Source organism: Lepidochelys olivacea (genome assembly GCF_965140295.1).
Source record: "Lepidochelys olivacea isolate rLepOli2 genome assembly, chromosome: 1".
NCBI classification, from domain to species: Eukaryota; Metazoa; Chordata; order Testudines; family Cheloniidae; genus Lepidochelys; species Lepidochelys olivacea.
In genome coordinates, this window is record NC_140411.1 from 253,040,436 (window position 1) to 253,055,133 (window position 14,698).

Below are 14,698 nucleotides of genomic sequence, written 5' to 3' on the forward strand. Positions count from 1 at the left end.
CACCTGTTGTTAAATAGTTTCCACTCAGATTTGAAGAATTTGAGACAGGTCCTAAATTTGAGCCTCTTAAATTGAGACTCCCTGGGGTGAACCTGTGCCCTTTCTAAGCAGTCATTTGAGATAAACTGTAGCCCTTAGTATATCAGGAGGAATTTCCACAGCACTTGGCATTTGGCCTCACACCAATTCTCCTTTGAAGCTGAAGACTATAGAGAAAATGTCTGACACCTGCTGAGTAAACATTTGACCCTAGACTACTGGGAAGAGACTAACTAGAGCTTCTGCTTTTCAGAGACAGCTAAAAGGTTACACAACGCCTCCTGCAGAGTCCTAACAACTCAAGGCAATATTCTTAAGTAGGTTTTGTAGGCTGAGGTGTCGTCATGGCTCTTTCAAAGACATAGGACATAGTATTCATGAAAATCAATATGACATGTTTCTGGTGCACTTGCACCCACTCCTGAAGTCAGTGAGATTTTATGCCAAACCATACAAACATACCACGAAAACATTAAGAACACAAAGTCTACTGGCAGACTGACCTGATACAATATAGGACAACAACAATAGTTCAAAAGGCAGATATGTACACATGAAAAAAATAAACTGGCAATTGGGTCAATCAGTGCTGTATTTTTGTTGTATAATGAGATCCACTGGCTGAGAGTTGAAGTTAGACACATTTAAGCTGAAAATATAGCACCGATTTTTAACAGTAAGAGTGGTTTAACCATGGGAACAGATTACCAAGGAGAGATTCTCTGTCACTTTAAATCTTCAGATCATGACTCCATGTCTTTCTAAAAGTTAGGCTCTAGTTCAATCACAAGTGATTGGTTTAATTCAGGAGTTGTTGGGTGAAAATTAATGGACTGTGCAAGAGGCTAAACCAGATTATCACAATAGCCCCATTTAGCCTGAAATTTTATTAATCTATTTGGGATGATGGTTACAGTGATCACCATTATAAAGTTAACAGCTCCTCAAAAGTGGTATCCTATGTACACTCAGATCTTTAATGGTAAGAAGTAAGTGTGTGAATTCGTTGTCAATTCTAATTTTGGATACATCTACAATTGTTGCCATTTAGAAATAATACAGTCTACATTTTTGTTTTGAATATACAGGACTGGTGTTGATTACTGAAATACTATACCATTGAATTGTACTGCCACCATGTACAGTACCAGAATTAAATGACAAAAAGTGTGGTTATTGCAAATAATGCTCTTCTCAGGTATACTGTGGGCCTGCAAGATAGTATTTTTTTCAAAGTTAATGTACTTAAGAGTATATACTCTGTGTGGGTGTGCAATACAACAGAACGCACAAAGTAGTCATAGGTCTTTATTTTCTCTATTACATTCTCCATTATACTTTTGGAAACAAAGTGAGATGACAACAGAGGTTCACATTTGTATTGCTGACAGTTTTATAAGACTGTTATTTAAAGCACAAATATTTTACCTGAATCTCTCCAGGTGTTTCTCTGAGTTGTGAAATTTTTCTTGTTTTGACTCATCTGTTTGACTGGAAAGCCCCGGAACTTGGTGCTGAGCATCTGGGGAGATGCAAGGATACCAGGTGAAATTTTCATATGAGCTGTAAACCTGGGGCATAGTAATGAAGGTCTCTCATGGTGACGATTGTGCTGGGGAAAGAAAAACAAGAGTGAGAATCCACCAGTCTTCTGTGTGTGCAAAAAAAGCCACCACTCTGTTATTCAATGGATTAAGCCAACAGCAACAATTGAAAGGGTAGAGGAATCACCAGTATTTTCTAGCTCATTTTCCATTCTTTAAATTCTAAGAACTTGAAGTTGAGATCCTCTACATACAGGAAAGAAAACCATGTATTGATTTGAGGTATATACATTAGAATGAATATCATTAATTGTCATGTAAGAGAATTCATTTTCTGTTAAAGATTTGTTTTTAAAGTACCATAGGCTGGACCATTTAACATTCTCACTCGGTTAAGCAGGAGAGCCCAGGTTATGAGCCTAGCACACACTCCTGCACCGATTAAATGAGACTCCATGTTTGTACAGGGGGGTCTAATTAATGCTTTTGCTTACAGGCTTGGGGACCAAACAAGAGCAAACAGCAGCAGAACAGAGGAGTCTATAGTTCACTAGCAATTGGGGTAATTGTTTTGGAAGTTAAATGTTGCCCCATCTCAATAGTTGTGTAGATTTTAGGAGCTGAGGTTTTTATGGAATACAGGCATAAGGACTAGGTTTTGTCTAATTCCCCTTTATATTGTTTGCTATTGGAGAATGTGTTTCGGCTTTTGCTGGACTAACATTTATCAGATTTACTGACCCAGAGTCATAATCCTGCAACTAACTTTGTGCGTGGGCCACTGCAACCACACAAAGCCTCATTCACTTCCTGTAGCGGAGTCGACACCCACTCAGGCCCAGAGGGGTTTAAGATAGCCCTAGAAGAGGGCTGGGGCAGGGGAAGAGCTGGGCTGATTGGCAGAGCAGCTGCAGCTGGGGGCCATGCCCCAAACAGACCCAGCGGGCCTTATAAAAGCCAGGAGCAGACAAGCACTCTCTCTTTAGCTCTGAGAGGGAGGGACCTGGCTGCAGAGACCTGAATAGAGGACCTCATTTGGAGCAGGGGTGGGGAAAGGCCAAGGAAGCTGGGGAGTTCTGGCCTAGGAAAGCCTCAGGCTACAGGCCTGGGAAGGCCTACTGGGTACGGGGGTTGCAGGGACAGCCACAGGTAGGCAGAGGCAGCAGGTCCAAACCCAACCTTGCCTGTGATGAGTGGCTCATACTGCAGTCTGGCCCAGGGTGTGGGGGCTAGCTGGTGACTGGCAGGAGCCTACAACTGAGGTGAGGTAGGGATACTAGGTGGGGGTTCCCCTAGGAGTGGGAGACCCAGAACTGTGGGGTACCGCCAGGTGGTAGCACCCAGTGAAAGGGGCACCGGGGTCCTGGGAGGGACATGGGAGCCAGCAGCAAAGTGAGACACTGGCCTAAAGAGGGCACTCTGGAGGTTGGAACACTAATTCCCTGAGATGACCAGCAGGAGGCGCCGCTGGTGAGTCTGCACCTGGTTACACTTCCATTACTTGCAGATTCAGGATGCTGGTTACCGATTTGGTAACCTCACCCATACACAGATGCACTCCAGACTAGAGCTCTCCTCCTATTTCAAATGGACTCCATCTACCCAGGATTGAGTGGAATGAGATCTTGTATCTTTACTGTTCCTTAATGGCGAATTGTCAGGATAAAAATCCTATGGTCCTAATTGTTCTCTCGGTTTTCTTCTGTGCTGCCCCTCACACTTGGGAAGAGTTCCACATAAACATCCACAAAACTACCTCCTTGTCCTCCTTCACACTCTCCATTGCTGTGATGCCTACAAAAAATTATCAGCTGGGCAACTGGTATACAAAGATCAAAGCCTATGGTACTGACCAATATTGTCTCATTGTTTCCTTGTCCCCTTTCCCCCATCTGTTTGTTGTATCTTGCCTTATACTTAGATTGTAAACTCTTTGGGGCTGGGACCAGCTTTTTGTTTTTTATATGTACATCACATAGGACAACAGGGCTCTGGTCCATGCCTAGGACTCATAGGTCTTCCCACAATACAAATAAACAATAATAATCATAATTTTAGACAATGAAGTAGACTAGCAAGTTTCTAGTCAACTTCACTTTCATGTTCTCATGTACTAACACAATGCTGAAATGTAAGGGCTGTGAACTCTGCAGGACAATATTTGCTTCTTTAAAAGAAGTATTACATATTTCTTCACCTCCTCAATTTCCTTTATGGCTTAAAGGTTATAATGTTGTCTATAGACATATGCTACCTATGTTTAACTGATATCCTCAAGATCAGCACATGTGAAGCAACAATGTGGACAATGCAGAGATTCCAGAGTATTGTAGCTTTCTTGCTAAAGGGGTCCAAAAAATTGAGGACATCCAGTGAAAAAGGAGTGATTTACGAACTTTTACTATTCTTTCTGTGTCACTCCAATTTTCCACAAACCACAATGAAAAATTACAATAGTACTCAAACTTTATATTTCACATTTGGGGTTTTTTTGCCAATGCATTGATATTTTTACAAAATACAGGTTTAAAGCCCCTGTTAAACTGTAATCTGAAATACAAGTTAATCTATGGAATCATGAACTGAGACTTCATAATAAATGAGACAGTGATAGAAGAGTGAGAACTGTAAACCTAAACAAGGCAGTTAACAATTGACAAGAATTTGCATTCCCTGCATTGAAAGCAATTTGTCACTTTCATGCATCTGAAGAAGTGAGGTTTTTTACCCACAAAAGCTTATGCTCAACTAAATCTGTTAGTCTTTAAGGTGCCACCGGACTCCTTGTTGTTTTTGTCACTTCCAGTTTCACATAACTTGCCTACATTCAGCATATGGAAATTGTGAACAGTATGGACTATCTCTAGCTTTCTTTTCCTTGTTGATACATTTTCCCCTAAAATCTAAAATGATAAATTACAGTTGAAAGCCTTAGACTAGAAAAAGGTCACATAAGAAGTTACAATTGATTAGTTCATAGCCAAAAAAAAAAAATTTTTCAAAGCAAAATGGAGTTCTGAACTTTTTCAATGAAGGGTAGTCTCAAAATTGATGTATAGAGTATTAAACCATTATTGCTATAAGTCTAGTTATGCAACTTTTTATTTTATTATTCAATAAAACTGTGTTTCCTTGAGGTCAAAAGTTTTTTCCTTGAGACCCATATTTCAGTTCTTATTGTTGTGATCCTTTTGATGTGCACAAAGTAGACTCTAGCTGGGAATCAGGGGTTAGAACTGCTGTGCTAGCAAGGCTCAGTGTTTAGAGGTTCCCACATTTTTACAAAGCACTCACATTTTCAGCAGGTATAGAAACAGAGTTTTTACCATCCCACACAAAGCACATTATTTAGCTTAAGTATATTTGAAAAAGAAATATGACTGCAATCAGATTTCAAATTTAACAATTCCATTATTTTTCAGTGTGTTTTATGAAAAATTTATAAGCAGACTAGAAAGAAATATGGAACTTCTAGGGGTTAAATGTGACTCGTTGTAAAGAATGCGCCCTTTTCAATAACACTTCTCTTTTGATTAACTAAAAGCCAGGCCTTGTATATTATACACAATCCTCTTTTTAAACAAGGCAGACTCCCACACCACAAAGATACTAGAACAGTAAATATTGATTTTCTTGACTGATGGTACATCTCATGCTACCCAGACCACTCAAGCATCTGCTTGTTACCACAAGCTATTCCCTTTGTCAAGGAATAAAGCAAAGTGGCGTTACGTGCTATCGGTTGTGGATTGCAAATACTTAAATACATTTCTCAGAATGAAAGGCACCTTCTTTTGATTTTTTTTTAAGTGTTTGCTTTAGCCCCATACACACTCCTAGCACCTGTACTTTTCAATGGTTAGTTTGCCAAGATCACTGTGGTTTTCTTGCTGGCTTCTTTATAACTGTTTATTATAAGTAAAGCACCTAGTGAAGCCATAAATTATTGATTTTATTTATTTATTTATTGCTAGGAAAGAAAGAAAGACACGAAAACAAAACCTCCAGATCCTGGTGCAAGTTTTGCATGTACCCTGATACATTAACAAATGCTAAATATGAGATTATAAAATAAGTGTGATGTATTGGGGAAAAGGGTTGGCTTGTTCACTGTATTTAATTATTATTTGGGACGTCTTTTTTTCTTGATTTTTGGGGTGGCTCCAAAACCATGCCCTGCTGAAAGATCACCACAACAGCGTAAACTGGGCAGGCATTTATGCCTGCTAAATACTTCAGAAGTGAGAGTGAGGAGGCTTTAAAGCACTGAGCACACTTTTACTGCTCTACAGATGCTAAATTACCAGCACTGCAAAGTAAGAGAGGCTATTCAATGGGAAAATGTATTTTTTTCATTGAAAAATTGTCTCTTTTTTGACCAAACTAGAAAAGAAGAAAAAATCCCCTCTCTGCCCCCAATTTTTCAGTTTATAATTTTTCCACACCAGCACCTGATGGGAGGAGAATCACCTAGGCTGCGAGTCGACTATTTGCCTTTCTCTGCAGGACGATTGGCTTCCCCGCACCCGCCGCTGGTTCCTCTTCCCTAGTGGGAGGTAAAGTCGTCTTCCTCTCCTCGTCTTCCTCCCATCCAGAGGAAAACGGAAACGTTTCCACCTGCTTCTTCTTCCTCAGCCAGAATATTTAGTCAACAGAATGGGCTGGTCAGTTCCCTCTCCCCTTCTGGCTTTCCATAGTGGGGACAGAGATTGGAAACACAAGGGTGGTCCTGTTGTACTAAATTTAGATAGCAGATAGATTCTAATGGTGTTAACACAACCCAGTCACTGTCCAACATTAAACAGTGTTAAACAAGGTTCAGGATTTGGTATTCAGAGACCTTAACCTGCTTAGTACCATGGCAAGGACACCATTAAACAGCCTTTTAACTTTTTATTAAAGATACAGAAAAGAAGGGGAAAACAGTTAAAGCATTTGAAATGCAAAGTATTAAGAAAGGATTTCATTTTAACAGCATCCCCCCTTTCCCTTTAGCTGGAGTGAATCTTTGGAAGAAAAATACCTCTGGCTTGACAGTCTTTTAGCTGGTGTTAAAGATAACTGTTCATTTGAAGGAAAAGCGAAGTCGTCAGTTGAGATGGGCTGGAGCTGTCATTGTTGCTGCTGTTAAAGTCAGATCCTGTTTCCTAAAAAGACTCTCTTTGGCCTGGTTGGTCAGGACATCTTTTAGGATCAGGATGAAGAAAGTCTGACATCCCATGAGATGACTGGGGTGGCAGCCATGATGAAAACTTGTTCCAGTAGCCAATTTTTCTCCCCAAAGTCTCCTTCCTCAAGGACCCACAAAGGGGTGTGCTGAACAGAATTGCCCATCCCATCATTATTTTGTCCACCAGTTAGGCCTAGTTTCTGACCAATTTTGGTTCACCGATTTCTGGTTCCACAGTTTTCTTGCTTACTAGGCATGATCACAACACAGTCTGTGTTATATCAGTAGGACTTTTTGTTTAGACTAATTCAGTCTGTTGCCATTTTGGACCTTTTCCCGTCAACGTTTGTTGTTATAGGTTATCATGAGAATTTATGAACTTTACAACTGAGATCACAATTGGGGTAAATTTGTAGGCCCAATTATTATAACGCCCCTATTGTGCATACATACACACACTTATTTGGCTGGCTATTGGCCTGCTTTCAGACATGAAGTCCTTTCAGGTACATTTATCCTCCTTGTTACTATTCTCTTCCCACAAGATGATGCTATCACTTCCCTATAGAACATCAGTACCCGGCCTTGATGCTAATCAACAAAACCAGTGGGCTTCCTTTCCTGTTTTGCTGCACCTTACCACTGCATTTAAGACTTCATTTAGCAAAACCCAGCCAGAGGAGATGACACATTTAAAAACCTCCTATTTTCTTACTGTACTAACAGATCTGATTACTTTTTTCATCAAAATGGATAGAAAAGTATTCACTGTGCAAGGAACTTGAACCTGAAACAGTAAGTGAGATTTGGGGAGGAATTGGTTAATCTAGGAGTAATGATATTCAATCAAATAACTGAGCAAATGACTTATTAGGCTGAAAGAACTATATATATAATATATATATATTTAAATGGTGAAATTTATTAGACTGCATTCATTAAAACGAGTGTGTACCCAACAATTGAGAATCTGCTGTAACAAACATTACTGAAATGAAAGACACAATGTGGACATATAAATCAGGTCTTGTCCACTCCTGAGAAGGTATCCTCTGAGGAAGGCATCATTTGGTAATGGTTAGAGCACAGGACTTGGAATCAGACTTGGGCTCTATTCTTATCTTTGCCGCTGGCTTCTTGTATGCCATTGGGCAAATCACTTAATGGGCCCGTACCTCAATTTTCCTATCAGTAAAAGGAGGATAATACTACTTGGCTAACATTGTAAACTGCTCCAAGTCCCTAGCCTCACAAACCCCAAATGCATACATCTCCCATGCCCATGTCCAAAGAGTAATGATTTAGTAATTGTCCTTATGTGCTTTGAAAATAAGGAACCAATACATGCAAGTGGGGTTTTAAAAAAAGGAAATACGAAAGACACATGGGAGAAAAGAGACATCCTCAAAATGCAATAAAGCTATCTTCAAAGTCTGACATAGTGAGTAAAAAATAAATAAACTATGCCATGAACACAGTCTTCTTGCTTGTAAAATAGGTCCACATATTAAAGATCTGAACTGTGGTACAGAACTTCCTAAGATGCTCATTTTCTGGTTTTATTTTTTTGGGTGAAGTAATCATAATTCAATTACTTAAAGATTTATTACGAAACACTTTGCCCACACAAGATTTTTCAGTATGTAAACACCATACTATTACAGGCCTAGTATTTCAGATTTCATTAGTCAATAAAGCCAGGTTTATTTGTAATAAAGTTAAGCCCTTCCAACCACTGACCATGGAAACCAGATTTTGAAATAATTCAGATTTGTGTTTCTGTTCTTTCTAATTAAGGGTAATATCAGGAAGGACAGACAGTGGGTAGCATTGTTCAAGCACCATGGATTTAAGCAAGAAAATCTGATTATCAGCTCATGTCAGAAGCCAAGCGATAATGCAGCTTAGCATTTGTTTGGGCTTTTTCTTTAGCCAAAAGATAATTACTGTTCGTTAAGTCTTACGTAAGTGTATCTAATATCTATGGTCCTAAAAATTATGAATAGTAGAAGCACACAATAGGCAAAGAAGAATTACTGTATTTATTATTTACTTGGTCTGTTCCATCAAGATAATTTCATTAGCCAGGAAAGTTAAACTTAATGTCAAAGTATAATTTCTTAGAGGCCAAAAAGTTAAATATCAATTCTCATGCAACTTGTATGAGAAGTTGCATTTTTATCAACACACAAAAGCCATATTAAAGTAACACTAAGATCCCAGTCTTGCCATTCTTACTTAAACAAAACTCACAATGACCTTAATGGGAGTCATCTTGCCGTAGTATTGACTGCAGATCTTGCCTTTAAGATCCATTTTTTTTGCTGTGCTGAATGCCTTCAGCGTCCATAGACTTCACTATGTTCCCCATCGTGCAGAATTGGACCCTACGTTTTTTTAACAAACTGACAAAATCATATTTCAGACCAAAAGTTGCAGCTCTGTTTCTAGGTATTGGAAACTAATATGATGACATGTTCATTAAACAATGCAGGAGCATTGTTACCCTGACAAATGTTATGTTTTATGAAAGTTTTATAAAAAGACGTTTTATGAAGTAGTTAATAGGGATATGAGAGAGGTTCGTTCACACTTATGGCCTTAACAACCCTTCTGCTTATAGGAGCAGATAGAATTGGCAAATGTTGGTCAATAGGAACCAGAAAGCATGACACTGAAATGAGCAAAGAGGATCCTAAGTAACAGAAGCAGCAGCATCCTCAAATTGAACCTCTTGTGAACACCATGTGCTTAGGTCCCTGTAGGCTATGGTGGGGTACTATAGAGTCATGGCTACTCCACAGGGAAATACCTGATGGAATTTAACCTAGTGGCTAGTTGAAAATTTACATGCACATTTTCACTGAAATTTCAAACTTCAATGAAAAACAGAAACAATGTCAACTAACTTTTCTTCACTATTTGGTGTACAGTCTTGACTGGGAAGAAGGGAGGAGAGGGTGTGTATGTGTAAAAGCGGGCAAGGGGAGTGAGCTCATTTCACTGACAGTTATTGCAACCTTAACTACACTTAAACACATTTTTGTATGTGTGAGAATTTCCTTAGTTTTAAAATAATCATAACACAATTCTGGGTAGTGAATAAAACTGGGGGAGGGGGCAATTCTCCCCCTTCCTCCTGATGTCCTAAGATCTGCAGAAGTAGAATCTCACTAATGTGTATCTTCTACACTCTTAGGAGGGGAGCCAGTCTCCTGTAGACTTTAGGAGATACACAAAGTAGAGATCCGCCTAGGTATATGAATCAACCACCTGGCGAGCCTTATGACAAATTAATTTGACAAAGTCAACTCTGACCATCTGTATTTGTCCACAAGCCAAATACTTCCACAAACCAAATACTGCCTTTAAAAGAATTGACATTTACACAACCACCTTTCTATGCAAATTCTATATAGCACTTTACAACAGGCAAAATGGTCGATTAGGTGAAATGCACAGTAGAGATGAAAGCTAAACAGCTACATGGAGAGAGAAAAAAAAGCAATCTGAAAAAGACATTTGGAGCCATCTGCAATAGGAAATAATTCACAGCTTAGAACACAAACAGATGAATACATGTGTGAAGTAAAGGTGATGAACTTGTTTTGACTTTCAATGAAAGTTTTTGTGAAAAAATGTGTGGAAAGTTTCTGCTCTTTTTCCATCAGCTATATTAACAAGTAAAATACAGTGTTGGGGCCTGATCGTTAGCAGTCATCCATTCTAACACTTAGAATCACAGGCGCTGAGCATCTCACAGGATAGGACCCTAGTTTACTAATATTTAATAGTAAGAGATGGAACCTACACATGAAATGAAAATACAATATCAGTAGCCGAGAACTGGTCTCTGAATTGGTACTCAGAAGATTTTCACTCAGGCCCTGATTCAGCAAAACGCTCGTGCACATGTTTAAATTTAACCATGTGAACCGTCCCATACTACTCACATGCTTGAAGGTTAAGCACATGCTTATGGATTTTGTAGAATATGGGCTTCAATAAGTATTATCCAAAAAGTCAAATACAATTTTTGGATAATAAATTATTAGCCAATCAAAAGTAGAGGACAAAACTAAAGGGAAATAAAAGCTTTTTTATTCAAGTTATGCAATACAAGCATACTGTGAACTAACTTAAGAAGATGAACTACAGATGAAAAAATAATCCGCCTTTTGTGCACCATTTATATAACAATTCCAGGCTATAAACCAATGATATGCAAAAATGATTATGAAATTAAGATCTCTTTTGCAGGAAGGAATTCAGAAATACCTTGTCACCGTGACTTTATTGAATGTAATTATAACATTTGGATTAGTGCAAATGTGTGTGTCTACTGGAAATTAGCAATAAACAACAGGGAAGGTAGTATTAAGGTGTAACCTAAGTTAGTTACTTCAAAGAGACAGTTTTTATAAGTAATACCATACCACACAAGAATTAAGAAAAACCTGCAGATAAGAAGCGAAAAAAGAGAAATAATCATTAAATACTGCCTTGTGTTTATTTTTTATTCACAGATTTTAAGGCCAGAATGATCTATTATGCTTATTAGTCTACACTAGAGCTGTCAAACTATTTAAAAAATTAATCACGATTAATCACAAGATTTAAAAAAAAATTAGTTTTAATCATACTGTTAAACAATAGTACAATACCATTTATTTAAATATTTTGATCGTTTTTCTACATTTTCAAATAATTGATTTCCATTACAACACAGAATACAAAGTGTACAGTGCTAATTTTATATTATTTTTATTACAAATATTTGCACAGTAAAAAATTAAAAAATCATATTTTTCAATTAACCTCATACAAGTACGATAGTGCAATCTCTTTATCGTGAAAGTGCAACTCGCAACTGTAGGGTTTTTTTTACATAACTGCACTCAAAAATAAAACAATGTAAAACTTTAGATTCCACAAGTCCACTCTACCCTACTTTTTGTTCAGCCAATCGCTATGACAAGCAAGTTTGTTTACATTTACGGGAGATAATGCTGCCCGCTTCTTATTTACAATGTCATCTGAAAGTGAGAACATGTGTTCATGTGGCACTTTTGTAGCCAGTGTTGCAAGGTATTTACTTGGGCTGTCAAGCAATTAAAAAAATTAATCATGATTAATCGTGCAATTAATCGCACTGTTAAACAACAATAATAGAATACCATTTATTTAAATATTTTTGGATGTTTTCTAAATTTTCAAAATATTAATTTCAATTACAACACAGAATACAAAGAATATAGTGCTCATTTAATATTTATTTTTGATACAAGTATTTGCCCTGTAAAAAAACAAAATAAATAGTATTTCGCAATTCCCCTATTAGAAGTACTGCAGTGCAATCTCTTTATCATGAAAGTTGAACTTACAAATATAGAATTATGTACAAAATAAACTGCATTCAAAAATAAAACAATGTAAAATTTTAGAGCCTGCAAATCCACTCCCTCCTACTTCTTGTTCAGCCAATCGTTCAGCAAAGAAGTTTGTTTACATTTACAGGAGATTATGCTACCCTCTTCTTAGAATCATAGACGATTAGGGTTGGAAGAGACCTCAGGAGGTCATCTAGTCCAACCCCCTGCTCAAAGCAGGACCAACCCTGATTAAATCATCCCAGCCAGGGCTTTGTCAAGCTGGGTCTTAAAAACCTCTAAGGATGTACCCATTCCACCCTCCTAATGAAATAGTTTTTCCTAATATCCAACCTGGACCTCCCCACTGCAACTTGAAACCATTGATCCTTGTTCTGTCATCTGCCACCACTGAGAACAGCCTAGCTCCATCCTCTTTGGAACCCTCCTTCAGGTAGCTGAAGGCTGCTATCAAATCCCCCTTCACTCTTCTCTTCTGCAGACTAAATAAGCCGATTTCCCTCAGCCTCTCCTCATAAATCATGTACCCCAGCCCCCTAATCATTTTCATTGCCCTCCGCTGGACTCTCTCCAATTTGTCCACATCCTTTCTGCAGTGGGGGGCCCAAAACCGGACACAATACTCCAGATTTGGCCTCAGCAGTGCCAAATAGAGGGGAATAATCACTTCTCTCAATCTGCTGGCAATGCTCCTACTTTTGTAGCCGGCGTTGCAAGGTATTTACATGCCAGATATGCTAAACATTCGTTTGTCCCTTTGTGCTTCAGACATCATTCCAGAGGACATGCTTCCACGCTGATGACCCTCATTAAAAAAATAATGTGTTAATTAAATTTGTGACTGAACTCCTTGGGGGAGAATTGTATGTCCCCTGCTGTTTTACCCACATTCTGCCATATATTTCATGTTATAGCAATCTCAGATGATGACCCAGCACATGTGGTTCATTTTAAGAACACTTTCACTGAAGATCTGACAAAACGCGGAGAAGGTACCAATGTGAGATTTCTAAAGATAGCTACAGCACTTGACCCAAGATTTAAGAATCTCAAGTGCCTTCCAAAATCTGATTGGGACGGGGTGTGGAGCATGCTTTCAGAAGTCTTAAAAGAGCAACACTCCAATGCGAAAACTACAGAACTTGAACCACCAAAAAAGAAAACCAACCTTCTGCTAGTGGCCTCTGACTCAGATAATGAAAATGAACATGCAACGGTCCACACTGCTTTGGATTGTTATCAAGCAGAACCTGTCATCAGCACGGACACATGTGCCCTGGAATGGAGGTTGAAGCACGGAGGGACAGATGAATCTTTAGCACATCTGGCATCTAAATATCTTGTGACACCAGCTACAACAGGGCCATGTGAATGCCTACTCTCACTTGCAGGTGACATTGTAAACAAGAAGCTGGTAGCATTACCTCCTGCAAATGTAAACAAACTTCTTTGTCTTAGCAATTGACTGAACAAAAAGGAGGACTGAGTGGACTTGTAGGCTCTGAAGTTTTAAATTGCTTTGTTTTTGTACACTTTTTTATTTCAGTTACAACATAGAATACAATATATATGAAAATGTAGAAAAACATTCAAAGTATTTAATAAATTTCAATTGGTATGCTATTGTTGAACAGTACAATTAAAACTGTGATTAATTGTGATTAATTTTTTTAGTTAATCGCGAGTTAACTGCGACTAACTGACAGCCTTAGTATTTACGTGCCAGATATGGTAAATATTTCTATGCCCCCTCATGTTTCAACTACCATTCCAGAGGACATGCTTCCATGCTATTAACGGGTTCTGCTCGATAATGATCCAAAGCAGTGCAGACTGATGCACATTCATTTTCATCATCTGAGTCAGATGCCACCAACAGAAAGTTGATTTTCTTTTTGTGGTGCTTCAGGTTCTGTAGTTTTTGCATTGTAGTGTTGCTTTTTTAAGACTTCTGACAGCATGTTCAACACCTCATCCATCTTAGATTTTGGAAGGCACTTCAGATTCTTAAATCTTGGGTCGAGTGCTGTAGCTATCTTTAGAAATCTCACATTGGTACCTTCTTTGTATTTTGACAAATCTGCAGTGAAAGTGTTCTTAAATTGAACAACATGTGCTGGGCCGTCATCAGAGACTGCCATAACACGAAATACATGGCAGAATGTGGGTAAAACCACAGAGAAGGAGACATACAGTTCTCCCCCAAGGAGTTCAGTCTCAAATTTAATTAACACATTTTTTTAATGAGAGTCATATAGAAAGATGTACAGAAAAAAAATACTTTTTTTTTAGTTTAAATAAAGTTGATAATAACCCTCCCCAAAATAATCACACTATGACTGTTAATAATAATTAAGGCTAAGATTTAGTCATGGGTATTTTTGGTAAAAGTCATAGACAGGCCACGGGCAATAAATAAAAATTCAAGGCCCCGATCTGTCCATGACTCTTACCAAAAATACCCCTGACTAAATCTCTACTTCCAGGGCCCTGCTGCTCCGGGGCGCCCCTGCCGGTCAGGGGTCCTGCTCCAGTGCTAGGGGTTGACTGCCCCC

At 38.5% G+C, this 14,698-nt stretch overlaps 1 protein-coding gene across 1 annotated transcript in view; it reads right to left on the reverse strand.

Moving 5' to 3' along the window:
• The window catches only part of LOC311514346 (uncharacterized protein), a 240,923-nt gene that overhangs the window by 190,284 nt on the left and 35,941 nt on the right, over positions 1-14,698 (reverse strand). The window contains exon 3 of the mRNA XM_084616902.1: positions 1,468-1,651. Within this exon, the coding sequence (XP_084473028.1) occupies positions 1,468-1,597 (130 nt within the window). The 5' untranslated portion in view covers positions 1,598-1,651. The remainder of the gene's footprint in view (positions 1-1,467; positions 1,652-14,698) is intronic.